The sequence below is a fragment of the Squalius cephalus genome (assembly GCF_949319135.1).
Source record: "Squalius cephalus genome assembly, chromosome: 2".
Classification (NCBI taxonomy): Eukaryota; Metazoa; Chordata; class Actinopteri; order Cypriniformes; family Leuciscidae; genus Squalius; species Squalius cephalus.
The window spans coordinates 2,331,889-2,354,845 of NC_137123.1; the positions used below are offsets into that span (position 1 = coordinate 2,331,889).

Sequence of the window (22,957 nt, forward strand, 5' to 3'; positions counted from 1 at the left end):
TTTCTCTCTCTTATGTTTTTAGTCGTGGCGTGTGAGACGACGGAGATCTTGACTTTCACTGGTTATGAAGGAGGAAAAGTTGAAATACGCTGTCCCTATGAGTCTGGATATGAAGAGCAGAATAAGTATCTCTGCAGAGGAGAGTGTCCACTACTCAATAAAGACATTCCTGTTGGGTTATACATGTGTATAAAAGAAATAAAAAAATGTTGGATGAAGTGTGAATAATTCAAGACTAAATTGTTATAATAAAGGTGTATTTAAAGTTAAAAAAAATTCTCTCTCTCAGAGGAAGTGGGCGTCTCTGTCACATTCAGCTCTTCATGTTAAACATGTAACCAGAAAAGAAACACTCAAAACTCTTCTGAACACACATCAAGAGCTTCAGAAAAACTGAATCTAGGCTACTAACAACAGACAAGATCATTTAATAAGAGAGAAGAATGGAGATCATCTGGACTTTCACTCTGCTGATGATTCCTGGTGAGAATCTGAACTCAGAGTAAATTGTGAAAAACAGCACAGAATTGATGAGGAGAGTCTTTAACTTCATGTTGTTTTATTGACTGTTGATTAAAGTTAATTAATTTTAATGCTGGTTTGTTGTAGGTGTCGTGAGCTCCATGAGTGTGACAGGATATTCAGGAGGAGGAGTCACGATCAAATGCAAATATGATAAAGGATATACAGACAATAAAAAGTATTTTTGTAAAGGACAGGAGTCAATGTGCAGAGATCGAATCAGGACTAATGAGAAATATAAATGGGTTAAGAATGATAGATTCTGTCTGTATGACGACACAAGTTCAGCAGTCTTCTCTGTGACCATCAGAGATCTGAGAAAACTGGATTCTGGGACGTACCAGTGTGGAGTTGACATAATTAAAGAAAAGGATTCCTACACTGAAGTGAAGCTGAAGATCATAACAGGTGAGTAACTGAGACCCTCAAACTAGAGATGCACCGATTGATCGGCTGATTGATCAGATTTTCACGTGATCGGCCATGACCGGCGACCGGCTAGGCCGCTGTCGGTAGCCTAAAAGAGGCCTAGAAATAGGGTTTCGTTCCACCAAGTGGGGCACTACCTACTTTTTTTATATTTAACATTAGAAATATATAGAGATTCCTTAGGAAAAACCTTGCAGTTTTTGAGAAAAAATATGCTAAAGGTGCCCATTTTGAAAAAAACGGAAAACATAGTGAATTTTGCACTTTCAAACCTGTTTATCATATAAACCCAAAAATGCCGAATTACCACTTGAAGTACAAAATAAACCAGTTTGAAAAGTGTGATATACCTGAATCTAGGGACAGTAAACATGATAAGATTATCAAGAAAACTTCTACAATTCAAAGGTAATATTTGAGGTAAAATCTGAATAACAAATAGAATTAAGCCAAAATATAATAACAGAGCTGTCAACTCTCACACATTCACCGTGAGACTCACACAATTTTTCACACGCTCTCACGCCACACATCTATTTTCTCACGCACAGACAAATCGCGACGCAACGAGGACACTGAGACCGACAGACTAGACAGAGCAGGTTCCTCAGCTCTCAGATTCTGTCAATTTTATTACGAAATTCAAACAATAAATTTATACCGTTTTGGCGTTTGTAAACACGACTGAACAATGTTGAAAGAAACAGTACAGCTTACCGAAATGTATATTCTTCATACATAATATCGATCAATCAATCAAACAAAGGGGTCAATAAAACAGCTGGAGAACAATTGTGTCACATAACATTTACCTCAGGAAAGCCATTTAATGACCATAATATATAGGCACGTTATTTGGCTAGAAAAAGAGCTATAGAGAGTATTTTGCTAAATATGTGTACTATATTATATATTTATTATATTTGTGCTTATAACATTAAATAAAGTTGTTATTATAATAAAAAACGCATTATATTTGAGTTATTTTTAACCTTAAATAATACTACCAGCTGATAGGGCTGTATGTAGCCTATGTATTTTTTTTTTTCTTGAGTTAAAAATTAATGCCTATCTTGTGTACCTAATATTTATTCAAATGAGCCAATATTAAATCAAATCACAAGAATTCAATTGAAATCGTGACATTTGTTTCAAGAAATTTGTAAAAAAAAAAAATAAAAAAAAACATAGCTTACCAGAAATTGTACCATATAAACATTGTAACATAATAAAATTCAGTTTAGTTACTAAAATGTTTTGACAATCACAATACACTTATTGTGTTGCAAGGTTTTTTTTTTGCAACCCCCCCCCCCCCCCCCAATTCTCACTCCAAGTTAAACTCAAAAGTAAAAAAAAACCACTTTTAAAAATAACACATTTAATAGTGAATATTAATTTGCATACACGAGCAGTAACTGCACTACATGTACATATTCACAGGAATGATTATTGTAAACAAGATTTAATTTTCATTTATTTATATTAAATATGTCCTATATTCATTTTATTTTCATATACACATCACTAAATACCAAGATCACTGTCCTCACTATCAGATTCACACACACACTAACCCGACCCCTAAACCTACCCATCTCTCTCACACACACACACACACACACACACTAACCCGACCCCTAAACCTACCCATCTCTCTCTCACACACACACACACACACACACACACACACACACACACACACACACACACACACACACACACACACACTAACCCGACCCCTAAACCTACCCATCTCTCTCAAACACACACACACACACACACACACACACACACACACACACACACACACACACACTAACCCGACCCCTAAACCTACCCATCTCTCACACTCACACACACACACATACTAAACCAACCCCTAAACCTACCCATCTCTCACACTCACACACACACACACACACACACACACACACACACACACACACACACACACACACACACACAGACACACACACACACACACACACTAACCCGACCCCTAAACCTACCCATCTCTCACACTCACACACACACACACACTAAACCGACCCCTAAACCTACCTATCTCTCACACTCACACACACACACACACACACACACACACACACACACACACACACACACACACTAAACCAACCCCTAAACCTACCCATCTCTCACACTCACACACACACACACACACACACACACACTAACCCGACCCCTAAACCTACCCATCTCTCACACTCACACACACACACACACACACACACACACACACACTAACCCGACCCCTAAACCTACCCATCTCTCTCTCTCTCACACACACACACACACACACACACACACACTAACCCGACCCCTAAACCTACCCATCTCTCACACTCACACACACACACACACACACACACACACACTAACCCGACCCCTAAACCTACCCATCTCTCTCTCTCTCTCACTCACTCACACACACACACACACACACACACACACACACTAACCCGACCCCTACACCTACCCATCTCTCACACTCACACACACACACACACACACACACACACACACACACACACACACACACACACACACACACACACTAACCCGACCCCTAAACCTACCCATCTCTCTCTCTCTCACACACACACACACACACACACACACACACACACTAACCCGACCCCTAAACCTATCCATCTCTCTCTCTCTCTCTCACACACACACACACACACACACACACACACACTAACCCGACCCCTAAACCTACCCATCTCTCACACTCACACACACACACACACACACACACACACACACACACACACACACACACTAACCCGAACCCAAAACCTACCCATCTCTCTCTCTCTCTCTCTCTCACACACACACACACACACACACACTAACCCGACCCCTAAACCTACCCATCTCTCTCTCTCTCACACACACACACACACACACACACACACACACACACACACACTAAACCGACCCCTAAACCTACCCATCTCTCTCTCTCTCTCTCTCTCTCTCTCTCTCACACACACACACTAACCCGACCCCTAAACCTACCCATCACACACATACACACAAGTCAAGCGTTTTTTTGTCTATAAAACACCGATATCAGGCCGGGTGAAACCCGTAGTTGTTGGGACATCAGAGACCGGTTTGTCCAGGAGGGCAACATGTTTATTAGCAATAGCTAACATTAGCTCCGTAGTGTCCGACGTTTTGAGCCATTCCAATGCACATTCCTATCCCACCATCTTTTCCGACATGAAGAATACACTTTACGGGTGTTAATCGAGCTTGATCGCCGCTATCAGATGAAGATGCGCTGCTTACGTCCTCCTCCATGTTTACATGTGCGTAGTGATATTGGCTTGATTTCGGCTGTGACCTACTTACATTTTCGATGCTGATTGGTTGAAAATCTAGCTCAACAGTTTAATATGTCTCAATACGCAGTCAATATAGTGCGCCAATAAATTATAATTTCTCATTAACTGCAGGATAATGCGTGGAGAACTTTTTGCTTGGATACCTTTTATTAACGTTGAACATATTGAGCAAAAGAAAAAGTAGTGCCCCGTTTGTCGGAACGAAACTGAACGATACAGCTCACGTACAGCAGCCTAGGCCGGTCAGTTTGACAAATGCCTTTTTTATGCTGGTCAAATGCACTCGGGCGCCGCATGATTAAAGGGTTAGTTCACCCAAAAATGAAAATTCTGTCAGTATTTACTCACCCTCATGTTGTTCCAACCATGTAAGTCTTTCGTTCATCTTCGGAACACAAATTAAGATATTTTTGATGAAATCTGACGAATCACTCCTCCATAGGCTTTCAGAGGGACCCAAACTCGCCGACCCAGAATAGTTATTAAAAACATTGTTAAAATAGTCCAAGTGACTACAGTGGCTCTACATTAAGTTTATCAAGCGACGACAATACTTTTTGTGCGGAAAAACAACAAAAATAACGACTTTATCCAACTATTAGTGTTCTTCAATGTGGGCCTCTGACGAGAGTTCACGGGAGCGCCAGGACACATGTGCGAGAACCATAGACAGTAAAAGAAATGGACACAGCGACCCCATTGGAACTCAATTGAGACAAGTGAAGCCCATTTTTAGCGATTTCTTAGCACTTCCTTTCCTGACGCGCAGACTCAAACCGAGCAGAGCGTTACACGGACCACGTGAGCAACCCGTCTGTCTTCTAGTAGCTGTGCCAAGAGAAATCTGAATCATTCCCTTCCGAAACTTGCCGAGACGGAGAGCGTGAGTAGGAGCTGTCCATGAGCTTGGAGCAGGAGCAACTTTTGCTAGGTATTCTGATTAATTATATTGTCATTTTGCCTCCACGTCCCCCCGATCGCCCGCGAGCTTCTCCTCCCGTCCATACGGTAATCTCTCGACTGTGCGACAGAGAGTCGCGTGTTATGACGCAATCGTTAGCCTACTTTTACAAAAACTGCTTCTACGGGGCCATAACATAAGCTACAAGGTAATGGAGCATTTTATACATTGTCGTGTTTCTTTAGAAATAAATAGTGGACAAATGGAGTCTTCAAACGCCTCAGATGTGAAGTTATTCATTGTCAAAGTAACGCCAAAATGAATGGGAGTCAATGGGATGCTAACAGCAGGTGAAGTTCTGCTACAAGATGGTGGCACGTGGCCGGCTTCAACTTCCGGTCGACTTCCTTCCCGCCTGGCGAGAACTGAGTTTACGGCGTTCTTCTTCTTCTACTACTTGTTACTGGCTGCTCACTCCTTGGGAGTATTACCGCCATCTACTGGATGACGTCCTGACATTGCCGGAAGCGCAAAACGGTCTGTTTATAAGCAGAGGAAGACGCGCACTGTAAGCTATTGAATTCGACACTTATTGTGATTTAGGTCTCGATGATGTCGGGACGTCATCTTGTACAGTAGATGGCGGTAATACTCCCAAGGAGTGAGCAGCCAGTAACAAGTTGTAGTAGAAGAAGAACGTCGTAATATCAGTTCTCGGCATGTGTCCTGGTGCTCCCGTGAACTCTCGTCAGAGGCCCACATTGAAGAATCGAGGAGTGAGCTGAGGAATACAGTAAGTTTTTTTCCTTCTCACGTGAATCGGGTTTCTGTTTATGAATGAATGAACGGCAGAGATGCACGCTGTTTACCACAGCTCGCAAAAAGACGGTTAAAATTAAATTGTGTTTGTGAATGAATGATGATGTTTTAGCAAACTGTATTGCTATACTGAGATGAGCCTAATATTTCATAAAAACGTTACAGTCAGGCGAAGTATGAAAGACAACATTTTGTTGACTAGATTTGAGTACAGTTTTTACTGTAGAATATACTGCCACATCAAATAAGCTTTTGTTTAGCAATTTCTATATATATAAAATACTATTTTTGTCAAAAATAAAGTCATCAACTAAGATGTTAGCTGTTTCAATGTTGACTATATTCAAACTAATGAATACATAGATAAAATGTAGGCCTATAATAATTTTTTTTTACAAAGAAAGAGTACACTTGAAATATTGTTGAAATTGTAATTATTGTTGTAATTGTAACCTTTTTAATAAAATAGCAAAACATATTTACAAGATAGATGTAAGCAAAATCTTAAATGGTCAATATAAGTCTTCTTCTAAATATATCTTTTGTCCTTGCATTGTGGCTCAGTCAGTGTCACACCTGAATGAATGGCTCATTATGCAGATTGGGTGGGACATTGTATTCTCAGGTGTAAACCACTCCTCGTTCACGCCTCCTCACATATTGGCTTTCTAAGCAAAACCTGTTTTACATCAATTTAAATCAGGGATTGGCAACTTCCGTCCTGGAGGGCCACTGTCCTACAGAGTTTAGCTCCAACCCTAATCAAACACACCTGAACAAGCTAATCAAGGTCCTCAGGATTACTAGAAAATTACAGGCAGGTGATTTTTTTCAGGGTTGGAGCTAAACTCTGTAGGACAGTGGACCTCCAGGACCGAAGTTGCCCATCCCTGATTTAAATCATTGTATTGTTTTATGTGAATGATAAAGCAAGACTATTTTCACATAATTTTGAAGCCAGAACTCGAAGGAACAACATCCATTAGTCAAAAGTCTTATTGACACATATTTATTATGAGTTTTGTGGTCTTATTTCAGCAACTTTCATTTTAATTTTTTTCAATAACCATGCATAAACATTATTCTCTTAAAAATTAAAAAATATACATGCATGGTGATCACATATTTTGGTAGCCCTGTTTGTGCTATATAGAGTGAATTTACACCTATGCCATTAACATGTTTATAAATAACTGAAAAAAGCACAAATGTCAGAGCATGTCAGAACACCTCCAGGGCCCGGAAAACCGCTCAGACTCCAGAGGGTTAATGTAGAGCCACTGTAGTCACTTGGACTATTTTAACAATGTTTTTAATGATGTTTTATAAACAAAGTTCGGGAGGAGCACGTTCAAATAATCAATCCAATCTACTCGTCATCAAACAATTATGTCTACCCTAATCAGCATGACAAGAAGTATATATACTGTATATCCACTCTGTCAACTCACCTAATATTCCTTGACAGTTTTTCAGCATCCCTCCACCACCCCGACTCCTCACTCTTGGCTTAATCTTTACAGCCAGGAATACGGGGGGAGTACTCTGGGTTCGGGCCGAATACCGAGCCCGGAGCCCTCTCCTCGGACAGCACGCCAAATACGCATTTATTCTATCTGACTTATTTGTAAGTGTGAACTAGTGAAATAACTATTCTGGGTTGGCGAGTTTGGGTCCCTCTGAAAGCCTATGGAGGAGTGAGACAGCTGTCAGATTTCAGCAAAAATATATTAATTTGTGATCCGAAGATGAACGAAAGACTTACATGGTTAGAACAACATGAGGGTGAGTAATTACTGACAGAATTTTCATTTTTGGGTGAACTAACCCTTTAACATCGACATTAGCATCACACGTGCACACGGAACTCACATGTAGGAAACCTGTGAGCAGCGCATGAGCGTCAAGTAGGAGCGTCGCGAGCAGTGAAGTGCGTTCCGGCGCCGAGTCTATTTGCTGCACTGCTCACGCTCATTAAAGGGAAAGCACACCTTTGATGGACAAAATAGCCTAAATAGGATTTCACAAAAAAAAGTGCCCAAAATGCACAGAATTAGCGTGTTTTAACAAGAACTGGAGTAGGCTATGTCAGAAAATTAAACGAAGACTAATATTTATAGAAAATGTACCCATTTAAACTTGTTTTATTATTCAGTTTGTACAAGTGATTGCAATAGGCCTGTGTGTGTGCTTTGAGAAAAATCTTTATACTGCAAGGCTATATTTATTTTTTTATTTATATATTATTTTATTGCCATTCCCTGTTTTCACACAGACATTTAGTTTGCTAAATACATACTGTATATATAAAAAAAAGATTGGATATTGAATGTGAAAAGGAAATGGTTCTTCCATAACACTGCACTTTAGATGTGTGTAAATTACCCACACCTGGAGTAATTTATATAATTCTATTTTATAGCGTTTATCTGTAAAAAAAAAAAAATGTACTATGCAAATTGTAAAATGTTCTATTACAGAAAAGATATAAAATAAATATTTGTGTGTGCTGCAAAGTGGTTAGAAAAAACGAAATCGGAGCTGGCTAAAATCGGTATCGGCAGGTCAAACTCAATGACAAATCGGAAATCGGAATCGGCCCAGAAAATTGTAATCGGTGCATCTCTACCTCAAACCCATGATGATCTCCACAACATCACAATACTCAACACTGACTGTAATAACAGACGTTCACATGTGAAACAGACATCCTTTTTGTCTCTTGATGTAAGACTTAAACTCATAATCTTGACTTGCATTAATAAATGTTGCAAAGTGACATTGTTTATATCGGGAACAACATGACAAATTATCTGGGCTTGTGTTTAGCAGGTCAACAAATCAGGACAGGGAGAGGATATTCAGGAGGAAACGTCATTTTAAACTACAAATATGAGATGCAAAACTCAAATTATTTGATAAATGTCTGTAAAACTATTGCTTGAATGTGGAAATAGAATGAAGAACCAGGTTTATTCTGTTCTTGTAGATTTGCAAACAGGATTATTTTATAGATCAGGGGTGCTCAATCCTGTTCCTGGGCCCAGTTTTTCAAAAGTAATCCAGTGGGATTTCGGATCACGGATTGGATCAAATCTTGGAAATGGGTTTTTCAAAAGCAAAAGAGGGATTCTGAACTAAGATCAGATCATGTAATCCGATCTTAAATTTGATCTGGATCAAACCTGCCCTTTGGGTTTTTCAGAACTTTGAACTCGGTTTGGGATCGATTTTATCCAAAAAAACAGGATTATCCTGATCCCATCAGAAGGGTGGAATCAGTTGTGGTTTTTCGAACCAAATAAATCAGAGAGTTTTTTTTTTAAGTGAATGATCACAAAATCAATGTTTACTGATGATATATACATTTCTTCATATTTGAAGCATATATGAAGCATGTCACATCTAATGAGATATGGTAAAACAAAAAAATCTACAATTTAACATTATAACAAAATAAGGAAAGTAAAATGTTTCTGTTTATTACAGTGTTTCTGTTTCTTAAAATTTAAATAAACAATGGTTATTTGTGGCCACCGGTATTTTGCCAACTGTTGTTCTTTGCTAAGCCAGTAGGCTACACTGTTGGTTCCATTTAAAATACACATTTTGTGTTTCAGATTTTGTTGACCTGTTGTATGATAATCAATGTCACGTTTGCCATCATGTGGATGTGGATATGTGGGAACAATTGCATTTTTGCTCGTTATCAACATTAAATACAACAACTTGCACAAGGTGTTTTTGTATCAAAGAAAGTTTGAGTCTTAAATCTCTCACTCTGTGTCTATATTTGCTCTTCATGTGAGTATGTACTAAATCCCCACTTTTAGTGCGTTGTCGAGAACGGCAGTAATGTAGCGCAGCAATACGCTGCAGGCAATCTGTCATATGCTCGCTGCCTGTCATTTATAACTTATCAACAGATAAGTAGGGATCAAAATGAAAGAAAGATTCAATTTGTGAAATATTGATCCAACACACAAAAAAAGTACGATATTGGAAAATCAACCATTTGACCATGTGAGGAGATGACCAGAAATTGACCTATCGGCAAAGCTTTTCGTTTGTTGAGATTCATACGTTGATTCTTGATGTCTGTGTTTGACTAGTTTCTGCTGCAGATTAAAATGTTCAGAAAACATTTTTTTTTATTCTGCACTGCTTGATAGCATGATGTAGTGTCAACAGATTGTTATAACTAACAGCACATAAATAAATGTGCACCATCAATATACTCATAAACTTGATCAGATCAGCACTTGCTGATTATGACATCATCAAGAAACATCTGATCATATTTTCTCTCCCCATAACAAATGTATTTTATTAAAATACAGTTAAAGCAACCAGAGAATAACTAAAAGAAGTGTAAAGGGTCAAGAGCTCAAATAAAGGAGCCATTAATCACGATTCTGGTGACTTCAAATAAAACATTCAGTGAAACATCAACATCTAAACCTCAGTTAATTCTCAATAAGAGCTTGTCTATGTAGACTCATGATGTCTAAACATACAAATGTTCAAAGAAACTCTTTATTAAACGTCACTGGACTCCATAAAAACAAGTTAACAATACGTTTCAGTGTTCATCCAAACACTCAGTTGTAAAAACACAGGCACTCTGGCAAATACACAGCGACTACAGTCACATGTGACACATATCTGACACAAGTTGTGTAACTATAACACATTAGTGTGTAAAAGGTTTCAACACACTTCTGTGTAAGAGGAATAACACATTAGTTGTGTTAAAGGTAATACAAAATGTGTAGTCCTTATAAACACAGAGATGTGTTAAGAATCGACACAGGTTGTGTGTTAAATTTGACACAACATGTGTTGTCCCTGAGCACATAAATATTGTCCCTTAATGGAGAAGGTATGACTGAAGTCTAAGTGAAAGAGAAGGGGTACGCAGAAGGAGTTACACCACTCTAAAAAGTTGGAACCACTGCTCTCCAACTGCTGAAATATTTCTGAATCCACAATCTTGCTGAAATTGCTGCTTAATAAAATAGTAATTTTCAAAGTTTTGCAGTTTATTATATTATTGTTTTCATGCTGATTTCTGTCATTGCAGGTATAAATATAAAGCCGCTGGAAGGATGCAACGTAAGTTGAGTTTCTGAAATTGAAGTTGTAGAGACTCCTATCAATAATAGTCTAAACTGAAGCAGTGCAATAACATGTGCATTTTATATACTGTATGTGTGTAATCTGAAATATGAACGTGCTTTTTCTAATAATTGCTGATGGTTTATGGGGGCATTCAGTCCATATAAGCTGTGCATACCATATAATACTCTGCATACAAAGGCCAATTGAAAGAATGAGTTTGTGGACTCGCTAATTAATTAATACTAGAAATTACTACAAATCCCCTTGTTATTTGAGGAGTAACATAAAGCTTACATAATAAAATGTTGGAAATACGTAACTGTCCGTCATTCATTTATTTGCCAAACCAGGGTTTTGGGTAAGCGGGTCCACAATAGCTTTGAAGCCTATACTCTCTGTCAACATCATTGTTCTGCATTCAATATGGGGGATTTAATGCGCAGAGAAAGCTGTCCATTTCAACCACACATTCTCATTACTTCTTTTACAAACTTAAACTACTATTCCAGTACTTCTGTGACAAAAGTTTGTTAGTTTGGATCAGGGCCGGCCCGAGGCATAAGCGAACTAAGTGGCTGCTTGGGGCCCCCTGGCCACCCCCTGTTTTTTTTTTTTTTTTTTTTTTTTTTTTTACATATTAATTAACTTAAACAAGTGACACAAATGAATGAATGAATGAATGAATAATTCAAGACAAGTAAAATTCTGATTTCATGATCAATATACCTGCCTACAACTGCTGCTGTGTCTGCCAGTGTTTGAGTCATGCGCAAAGTCTCGTTCTTTGTCCCGTTGGATGCCATGTTAAAGGTGCTCTAAGTCATGTCACGCGTTTTTTAGGCAAAAACATTTTTTATCACATACAGCAAACATCTCCTCACTATCCGCTAGCTGCCTGTCCCCTGAACACACTGTAAAAAAAACGCGGTCTCTCTAGACACCACAGGCTCCACAAACAGCAACAAAAACAATCTGTGAAAACCCGTACCATGAAACACAGCAAACAGTGTTCCAGCCAATAACCGACAAGAAGTATTGGAGGGTGGGGTTTGCGCATTTGCGGGGTTAGTGTGCGTACACATGAGGTGGGTGTGGAGGAGAGAGAAGCATGAAGAGGGAAGTTTGAATTATGGCCGACACACGACCAAAGAGACGACGTTCCGATGAACAGAACAACTCGCAAAGAAGAGGGACAAGGATAAGGAAGGCGCGAAGTCCCGAATTTACATCGGAAAAACCTTTGAAAGGTGGCGAGAACTCACGTTCATGTTCGCCAAACCAACACAAGGATGTAATTAGCTAGATCTATGCAGTCAGCATTAACTTTGGTGAATACAACATGTATGTTTCTAGCAGCGATCAATCTCTATTGTAAATGATCAAGCAAATTCACAGTAGGGCGACAATTTGTGTAAGTTAACGATTGTTTTCACCCACGGTTTGTTATGAATTTGAATGTTCATATAGGCTATTGACAACATTTACTAAATTTGTTTACGACGCCGCCGTTGTTTATGCTCACTGGGAAACGCGAAGCTAACGTTATCATGCTATTATTGCGTCCTTGTATGGGAGCTATAGTTATAACCTCAGGTGGCGAAACGATTTTAAGATAATGTTTCAGAATAATACAAAGACAATGAATTCAAAAAGGGAAAAAAATAACAGAAATGCGTATAGGTCTTCACCTCGAAGTGCGGCCCCGAGCAACAGGAAACAAAACCTTTTATATGGTTTGATAGGGGCCGTCTTAAGCTTTTAGGGCTGTCCCTTAAAATGAAGTAATTCTTAAAATGGTAAAATAACTGGTCTGGAATATTCCATGACCCTAAAGCTATTATGCAATAAGCATGCGTGTATAGGCTATCTCATACAGTAGCACCTCAATGCAGTACACAAGATCCGAGGGGAGGAGTCGGATCTTATATAAGGGGTGGAGATTGGTAGGTTTAGGGGTGGAGATGGGTAGGTTTAGGGGTGGGTTTAGGGATCAGGGGGTGGAGATTGGTAGGTTTAGGTATGTAAGGTGGGAGGAGTTGGATTTCATCCGACTCCTCCCCCCGGATTTTATGCTCTGCAGTGAGGACCATCTCATCTCATATGCACCACCTACGCTAAAAAGCTTAATATACATTTTGACCATTTCTTGGCCTGCAGGTGTTAAAACCACAGCCCGCTTCACGCCTCATCACTAACTGTAAGGAGGCTTCTTTCTTTCTTCTTAAACCGTGTTGAATGGTCAACTAAGCAGGCAAGGCCTTAACACCTTTTGTTCCACTGAACTCACTCATAGAGATCAAAGAAAACCACAAACACTGTGGTTGCAAAGCAAGCTTGCAACATGCTTCTAGCATCGCAAGCTTCTTTTGCAAGCAATGACATTTAAACTATAAGACATTTTAACAGGGCAAGTTTGTCTCAAGTGATTCAAACTTCTCCTGTAAACAGGATATTTCACAATTTGGACATTTAAACTGATTCTCTAACATAACTCCCCTTACAATACTAAGTAATCTTTTATGCAATCTCTCCATCTGCCTGAGAATTCTCATAATTTGTCGGCTTTGATACAGTATGTCAGCTCGTTCCGTGGGTGTTGGGTCCTTCTTCCTCTTCTCCGTTTTCTTAGCTTTATGAAGTTCTCTGGCGTGGTCTTTCTGGAGTCGTGCAACTAAAAGATCGTCCATAGATATTTCAATTTTGTCAGTCACCTTTGAGACACTGTCAGTTCTCTTTGAAACATGTAAATCATTTAGGAGAGGTTCCAATTTAAGGGATTTATCAGAAGATTTCATATTAGAATCTAGCAACACAACACCGGTTAAAGTCATCACTCACACATCGTCAAATTCTGTCTTCTCAATTTTGATTTCAGAGTCAGACTGAATCCCTTCAAAATCTTCTAGAGCAGATCGAGAACATTACAGCTCAAGAGCTTCCTTTGGCTGTAAGTCTTCAAGAGATTTTATTTTTTTATATATATATATATAAAATAATCTAATCTAATGTAATTGGCAGTTACATGATTGAAATTGCAGGTCTGATTAATTGGCTTTCTTAATATTTACATTTACAGTAATTCTTTTTTTTTTCTGATCAATAAATTAGACTGTGACCCATGTTTGGAATATGGTCCTCAACACTTCAGGAGAGATTTCAGAGTCTTCATCATCAGTCAGCCAAGCTGTAATAGCCTCCAATGGAAACCGTGTGTTAAATGCCAACGAGAAAGTCATCTCTACATTGGTGAAGCCGACAGACACAAAAAAAGTCAGTTTTACTCTTGCTGCTGTTGGTGGTATACCTTCTGCAGAGATCTTGAGAGATGTAATGTCTTCTTTTATCTTTAGTTGATTCATCTTAGGGTAGGGGAGACCGGGGAGTGTTGCAACAGGGGATGGTTGAAACATGTCATTTTTCTCCAATCAGACAAAAGCTAGAGTGATGACACTCATACTGCATATGCACAGTTAGACCCCTTAGACCCTCCCCCCACCAAGAAGACATATTCAACATATGAATAATAGTATAATAATAATATAATATTATAGTAGGCCTAAAATAGTTGATATTTTCAGAATTCTATATGCTCATTGAGACAAAAAGCTAAAGTTAATTAGTGAAATTTAAGGTATTTTTAGCATGTTGCAACCGTCCCATGGTTGTGTTGCAACTGTCCCCTGGGTTGGGGTCAGTTGCAACATCTGGCTTCTTCCATTTAATTAAATACTGTGAACGATATGTCATATATAATCATCTTTAATTATGGGTAATTAGCAGACAGATGCAAGTTTAATATATACAAATTTGGTTGATCTAGACCCAATAGTCTCTGAGTAACTGAGAGAAATGCAAAAAGTGTTGCAACTGTCCCCGGTCTCCCCTACGTTTACATGACAATGATACGCTTAAAACTCATAAGTGTTTTCTTTGAGTTTTCAAAACTTTGCATTTTCAGGCACCCAAACTGACTCTTTGCTGTCGTGGAAACGAACAGCCAAAAATGCGTATAGGTCTTCACCTCGAAGTGCGGCCCTGAGAAACAGGAAACAAAACCTTTTATATGGTTTGATAGGGGCCGTCTTAAGCTTTTAGGGCTGTCCCTTAAAATGAAGCAATTCTTAAAATGGTAAAATAACTGGTCTGGAATATTCCATGACCATAAAGCTATTATGCAATAAGCATGCGTGTATAAGCTATCTCATATGCACCACCTACGCTAAAGAGCTTAATATACATTTTGACCATTTCTTGGCCTGCAGGTGTTAAAACCACAGCCCGCTTCACGCCTCATCACTAACTGTAAGTAGGCTTCTTTCTTTCTTCTTAAACCGTGTTGAATGGTCAACTAAGCAGGCAAGGCCTTAACACCTTTTGTTCCACTGAACTCACTCATAGAGATCAAAGAAAACCACAAACACTGTGGTTCAGGGACGTGCACAGACATTTTGAGGGGCAGGGGCTCAAGTGAAATAAAGGGCACTTCTCATAATTACGTTTTTTTTTTTTTTTTTTTTTTTTACAAAAAAGTATATTAACGCAACTCTGACTTCCTTTTTAAAAAATAATTAAAAAAGTTAATTAATTTTATCTCCCTCAAACTCACGCAATTGTTTCATTTTCAAAAGATGTCTACAAAATAATCCGTTCACACAGAAACCGTGGTCTCCTTAGTATTCACTAGGTTTATAGAGCAGCAAAGGAAACCATTCCACAATGTGCATGTTTTGAAAACATTTCCTATACTACTAGTTTCAAGTATATATTTATTAATTCTTTAAATACTTTTTTGTTTCACAAGCAAAATAACTTTTTAGCTTCACACAACCAAGCATCAGAATACTGAATTGCCTTAATGTTTTAATCAAATACATTAATATTATTATTGCTATGCATATACACACACACACACACACACACACACACACATACACAATAACTGATGGTGACTGACATGGACTTAGTTTCACATTTGAGGGAGGACTGTATCATCATCATCAAATAAAACCTTCAAAATCCATTTAGATGGAGTTTGTTTTAAACCTACTATAGTCTTAAAAATACGATGTGGCTTAGTAAATATTACAGAAATATTTAACTTTATTAACTTAATAAAATCTCTGAAAATCTTACTTGATTGTTTGAATTAAACTTACGAAAATAATTGAGTAAAATTTCAATAAAAGCCAATGTCATGTATGTATTTGTGGTTGTATGGAATACTATTTTATAAAGGTTTAGAGGAAATAAAAAAAGTTAAATTACTCATAAATAAAAAGTTAATTTATACATACTGTTATTTTTAATGTTTAATGTTAACTTATTTCTCCTCAGTTTTATTTATTAATGTACCAGATGCAGTTACTCAGATTTACGACATTTTTAGAGTGTATCCTCCATCTGTTTGCATCTGTAGATTTCTTCTAAATTCACCAATTTAGATTTCTAAATGTCAGGGGGAAAGACTCTTGATGTAAGTCATTAGCTGGGGACGTTCTGTATGCAAATTAGGCGTCAACTAGTTCAAATGCGCACATTTGCATAATTGAAAGGACAATGCAGGTAAATAGGATAAACAAAATAACTAAGGCATATCACCTGGTGGTGATATATGCATATTTTATTACTAACTTATTTTATTACATGGCTTGGTTGAATTCCAATGTAGAATGCGGTCTGTTATCAAGAAATAACAGACCGCATTCTACATTGGAATTCAACCAAGCCATGTAATAAAATAAGTTAGTAATAAAATATGCATATATCACCACCAGGTGATATGCCTTAGTGCGGAGTATAACAGTCCGTTGCCATGAAAAACAGAGCGTTGCTATGGACTCGCAGGATTCTAACCGTAGAGACGGAACGTACTATTTTCTTTAGCGGAAGCAATACAATCGGGTTTAAATGCGCTTCAGAACTCCTGACCTGATATTTAGATATACTATTCTTCAATAAATATATTTGTTTGACAGGGAAGCTGTGCGCAAACAGTAATATATATTATAAAAAAAAAAAAGCACCCCAGAAAAAAGGGCACTTTCTCTCCAGGAATAAAAAGGGCAGGTGCTCAAGCCCCCTTTGATGTCTATGTGTGCACGTGCCTGCTGTGGTTGCAAAGCAAGCTTGCAACATGCTTCTAGTGTTGCAAGCTTCTTTTGCAAGCAATGACATTTAAACTATAAGACATTTTAACAGGGCAAGTTTGTCTCAAGTGATTCAAACTTCTCCTGTAAACAGGATATTTCACAATTTGGACATTTAAACTGATTCTCTAACATAACTCCCCTTACAATACTAAGTAATCTTTTATGCAATCTCTCCATCTGCCTGAGAATTCTCATAATTTGTCGGCTTTGATATGTCAGCTCGTTCCGTGGGTGTTGGGTCCTTCTTCTTCCTCTTCTCCGTTTTCTTAGCTTTATGAAGTTCTCTGGCGTGGTCTTTCTGGAGTCGTGCAACTAAAAGATCGTCCATAGATATTTCAATTTTGTCAGTCACCTTTGAGACACTGTCAGTTCTCTTTGAAACATGTAAATCATTTAGGAGAGGTTCCAATTTAAGGGATTTATCAGAAGATTTCATATTAGAATCTAGCAACACAACACCGGTTAAAGTCATCACTCACACATCGTCAAATTCTGTCTTCTCAATTTTGATTTCAGAGTCAGACTGAATCCCTTCAAAATCTTCTAGAGCAGATCGAGAACATTACAGCTCAAGAGCTTCCTTTGGCTGTAAGTCTTCAAGAGATTTTTTTATATATATAAAATAATCAAATCAAATGTAATTGGCAGTTACATGATTGACATCGCAGGTCTGATTAATTGGCTTTCTTAATATTTACATTTACAGTAATTCTTTTTTTTTTCCTGATCAATAAATTAGAATGTGACCTATGCTTTGAATATGGTCCTCAACACTTCAAGAGAGATTTCAGAGTCTTCATCATCAGTCAGCCAAGCTGTAATAGCCTCCAATGGAAACCTTGTGTTGAACGCCAATGAGAAAGTCATCTCTACATTGGTGAAGCCGACAGACACAAATGACAGTGTCAGTTTTACTCTTGCTGCTGTTGGTGAGTGGAGAAACTGTTATTATTGATGATGAAACTGAGCTTATATATTATATCAGGGAGTTTATATAATCTAGAGCAGGGGTTCTCAACTCTGGACCACAAGATCCACTTTCCTGGAGTTTAGCTCCAACACTAATCAAACACACCTGAACAAGCTAATCAATGTCTTCATGATTACTTGTCACAGTGTTGGGTTTGTGTTCCCCGGTTGTCCAGTAGATGTCCTCCTTCCCCGGTGTCACTTACATCATGAACTACGTTTCCCATCACCCTGTCTGACTATCACGATCATTGCACTCAGGTTTTCCCCGTCATTATTGCACTCAGCTGTTTCCCCTCACCTTGTTAGTTTCTGTGTATTTATACCCTTGCTGGTTCAGTGTTTGTGGTGGATTCCTTGTATGTATCATGCCACTTCCGAGTTTGGTTCTTGTCTGTGTCTTGTTTGTTCTTGTTCATGGATTGCTTCATTGGATTTTGACCTTTTGCCTGGACTAGACTGTGAGTATAGATTATCCCAAATAAACGGCAAATTGGATCTTTCCCTTGTTTCCAGTGTGTGTGGATCGTGACATTACTACAATGTTACAGGCACACAGCAAAGTCCCCAGTGTTAAATCAACACTGCTCAGAGTACATATAGTCCCAATCTAAAGAGTGTTGAAAGTGTTAAAGTTAATGAGATAATTGATTAATTAAGAGATGATTGAGCATTAGTGATGAACACCCGCTTCAGCCACAGCCTTAGTGTCTGTTTACACCACACCGTTTTCAACTAAAAACGTAAAACTTTTTATAAGTTTTGGCTGTTCGTTTCCACGACAACAGAGTCAGTTTGGGTGCCTGAAAATGCAAAGTTTTGAAAACTCAAAGAAAACACTTCTAAGTATTAAGCGTATCGTTGTCGTGTAAACGTAGGGGAGAACGGGAACGGTTGCAACACTTTTGCATTTCTCTCAGTTACTCAGAGATTATTGGGTCTAGATCAACCAAATTTGTATATATTAAACTTGCATCTGTCTGCTAATTACCCATATTTAAAGATGATTATATATGACATATCGTTCACAGTATTTATTTAAATGGAAGAAGCCAGATGTTGCAACTGACCCTAACCCCAGGGGACAGTTGCAACATGCTAAAAATACCTTAAATTTCACTAATTAACTTTAGCTTTTTGTCTCAATGAGCATATAGAATTCTGAAAATATCAACTGTTTTAGGCCTACTATAATATTATAGTATTATTATACTATTATTCATATGTTGAATATGTCTACTGTCTTCTTGGTGGGGGGAGGGTCTAAGGGGTCTAACTGTGCATATGCAGTATGAGTGTCATCACTCTAGCTTTTTTCTGATTAGAGAAAAAGACATGTTGCAACCATCCCCTGTTGCAACACTCCCCGGTCTCCCCTACCCTAAGATGAATCAACTAAAGATAAAAGAAGACATTACATCTCTCAAGATCTCTGCAGAAGAGGATTAAACTCTGGGGATTTTGCTGTGTACAAAGTTAACTGATTAGTTCAAGCTAGTAATTAGATTAACTAGTTATTTTATTTTAGTCTTTTTTATTGTTTTGTTTTTTGCACATTTGTGCAAATTGAAACAACTTTAATAAAAACAAAAAAAACAAACCATAACTGCTTATTTTCTAAATCAGAGGTTGAAATCTTCATGGTTGGATCCAGTGTCACCTTAGATAAAATCCCTCGACTTGTCACAACAAATTGTTCTGTGGACATCGATCTCATTGGGATCGCCAAGAACAACAATGAAACCAGTATGTGAGATGTGTTTTAATACAACATTTTAAATTAAACATTTTTAGAAGATTTTTAGAAGTATCACTAAACCACATTTAACTAAAGGTTTGTGTTGAATACAAGTTTCTTCTGTTTCTGTCACACAGGATCAGCTGCTGTGGCTTTCATGAGTTATAACACAATGGAGAATTTACTGAAGCCAGACTTCTTCAACACATCAACTGACACGATTAAAACCATGATGTCCACTGTGATCTCAATTACTCTTCTCAATACCACCAACACTAAACTCACCAAACCAGTCAACATCACCATCAAACACATCAGAGTGAGAGACTGAAATGTGTTTTTGACCATTAGGTCACCTGATGGAGTTTTAGGACACCATTAGGTCACTTGATGGAGTTTTTCGTTTCCTTGCCACTGTTGCCTTTGGCTTGCTCAGTTGGGGATATTTTGGGGATATTTAATTTTATTTTATCAATCAATAAATTCCACTAGAAACAAACCTTGTTGTATTATTTTAATTTAATTCTGTGAAGCTGCTTTGATACAATCTGTATTGTGAAAAGCGCTATACAAATATACTTGACTTGACTTGACTTGTTTTTGTCCAACCTGAGAACTGATGAACATCTGAAAACATCTAATATTCAGTGTTATACTATTTTCTGCATGTTCTTTCTTCTTTTTGCAGAAGTTTGACCCCGACGGTTCTCTGTACTGTGTGTACTGGAATATCAGTGAGTGGATTGTAGATGGTTGTTCTGTTTTAAAGACCAACAGCAGCCACACTGTGTGTTCCTGTGTTCATCTGTCCACATTCGCTCTCATCATGCAAACCAACCGAGGTACATCATGCAAACCATCAGAGGTACGAGAATTATAGTACGAGATTTATAGTGAGCATTGAAGAACAGCACAGATTTGGCACTCATGTACTCTGACATGTTTCCTCAGAGCGACTCACTGCTGGACATCTTGAATTTGGTGTGTGTGATTGTTGGGCTGGTGTTCTTCAGTTTGGCCCTGTTGACCTTTGTCCTTTGTCAGTGGAGTCCTGGAGTGAATAATGTGGCTCGCATCAACCTCTGCGTGAGTCTTCTGTTGGCTCACCTTCTGTTCCTGCTCACACAACAGTTCCTGAGCCTCATACGCCGTCATCAGGTGAGAATGATGAAAGAGCCCTACAGCTCAGCACAGTCTCACTGAGAATCATCATAACCATCTCTCATGATCTCCAGGTGTTGTGTGCCGTGATATCAGGTGTGCTGCACTTCCTCTTTCTCTCCGGCTTTGTGTGGATGTTCATTGAAGCTGTGCTGCTCTTCATGTGTGTGAAGAAGCTATCACAGATCAACTCCAAAAGGAGGGGGGTGCTTAGCAGTAGATTCCTGTGTGTGATTGGATATACGGTTGCTCTGGTTGTGGTGGCCGTGTCTGCTGGGGTGCATCCTAAAGGCTACGGAAGTGAAAAGTGAGTTTAGTTTGAATGACTCAGAGATCAACACCTTCATCCTTCATGTTTGTTCATTTTAATTATTTTTCTTCCTCTAAACAGGTGCTGGATTGAAATGGATAAAGGCTTTATCTGGAGTTTTCGGGGACCTGTTTGCGTCATACTAGCAGTAAGCACATTTCTCATCATGACTTTGGATTAAAGGGAAAAGTGATTAAAGATTAATGACTGTTGTTTCTCTTACTGTGCAGTTAAACATGATTCTCTTCATCTACATCATCATCAGTCTGACCTCCACCTTGAAAAATCTGAACGCTGAAGTTTCACATATGAAACGAACCAAGTAACAAACAATATGATTTGAACACTCCATGAAATGTGTATATTGTTATATGCTGCATATTTCTAGACACCTTTAACCTTATTTTGATTCAGGTTAGGTAAAGTCAAATGTGTCCTAAATCATAAGCATCTGAATTTTCATACTCACAATCCATAGGTCAGAAGACTTCTTTGTGGTCTGTTCAGCTCATTTTTTTTTTTAGAAATCAAAAACAGGTTCTCAATACCAAGTACGCAAACTTCGGACTTGAGTCCTTGGTACTTGACAAGTTCGACTCAGGAGAATGAACTCCCGAGGACGGGAGGACGCAAGTCCGATAATTCTGCAAATGGAACAGCGGCGTACTTGATAGCGTCACTCAGCTCGCTCTGGCTACTACGGTTATCTCTTTATATCAAGGCTACAAATAAAACAAAATATGTTATAAACCACCACTCTTCCTCTTATTTTCATTTTCATTTAAAAAAAATCTTAAACATATTGGCCACACAAATGTGGTTCAGGCAGCGCAATTGATTATCTTCACTGCATATATTTATAAAAACACAACATATAAAACACAACCCTGACTCTTTTTGTTTTCATTTTAAAAATGATACATAAAAAAACATTATAATATTGATCATTAAAACTAACATTTAGCAAAACGAGACAGGGTTGTGTCATTTTATTATATGTAGGCCTACAAATAAAATAAAATAAATAAATAAAATCGCCCGTTAGGTATACACAAGACGATTTATATCTCATGTTAAACCACTAGACTAGAGACATCCGAGCCAGCGGCAAACGTCAGCAGCACAAACCGAGGAAAGGCTGTTCTCGGTGGGGTACATGAGCACAGAGCGTCCGATTGCCTGGTTCTCACAACTCAAAAAACGTCAGATCGTTCTGGCGCTATCTTTATAAATAAAATATTTCAGCTTTAAACAACTACATTCTCGCCTGAAATACTCTTAAAACTACATTTCATGACACAATTACAGCAGTATTTTTAAATTACGCGGAGTTTCTCCTCTGCTATAGACGCTTGCTGGTTGGTGTGAGAGGCATTCTGGGATACCTGTTTGTCAAGTCCGCACAAGTCACCTCTCGATGCATCCTCGGTAAAAGGGACGGATCAAGAACATATCCGG

At 38.3% G+C, this 22,957-nt stretch overlaps 1 protein-coding gene across 1 annotated transcript in view; it reads left to right on the forward strand.

Annotated features, from left to right (window-relative positions):
- The first annotated feature begins 377 nt into the window (after nucleotides 1-377).
- LOC307154421 (adhesion G protein-coupled receptor E1-like) overlaps nucleotides 378-22,957 on the forward strand; it is a 43,841-nt gene continuing 21,261 nt past the window's right edge. The window contains exons 1-14 of the mRNA XM_079864348.1: nucleotides 378-483; nucleotides 610-930; nucleotides 11,135-11,166; nucleotides 14,048-14,119; nucleotides 14,281-14,442; nucleotides 17,838-17,909; nucleotides 18,061-18,250; nucleotides 19,917-20,036; nucleotides 20,166-20,347; nucleotides 20,717-20,893; nucleotides 20,980-21,186; nucleotides 21,264-21,496; nucleotides 21,581-21,647; nucleotides 21,730-21,821. Coding sequence (XP_079720474.1) covers nucleotides 444-483; nucleotides 610-930; nucleotides 11,135-11,166; nucleotides 14,048-14,119; nucleotides 14,281-14,442; nucleotides 17,838-17,909; nucleotides 18,061-18,250; nucleotides 19,917-20,036; nucleotides 20,166-20,347; nucleotides 20,717-20,893; nucleotides 20,980-21,186; nucleotides 21,264-21,496; nucleotides 21,581-21,647; nucleotides 21,730-21,821 — 1,967 coding nt within the window. The 5' untranslated portion in view covers nucleotides 378-443. The remainder of the gene's footprint in view (nucleotides 484-609; nucleotides 931-11,134; nucleotides 11,167-14,047; nucleotides 14,120-14,280; nucleotides 14,443-17,837; nucleotides 17,910-18,060; nucleotides 18,251-19,916; nucleotides 20,037-20,165; nucleotides 20,348-20,716; nucleotides 20,894-20,979; nucleotides 21,187-21,263; nucleotides 21,497-21,580; nucleotides 21,648-21,729; nucleotides 21,822-22,957) is intronic.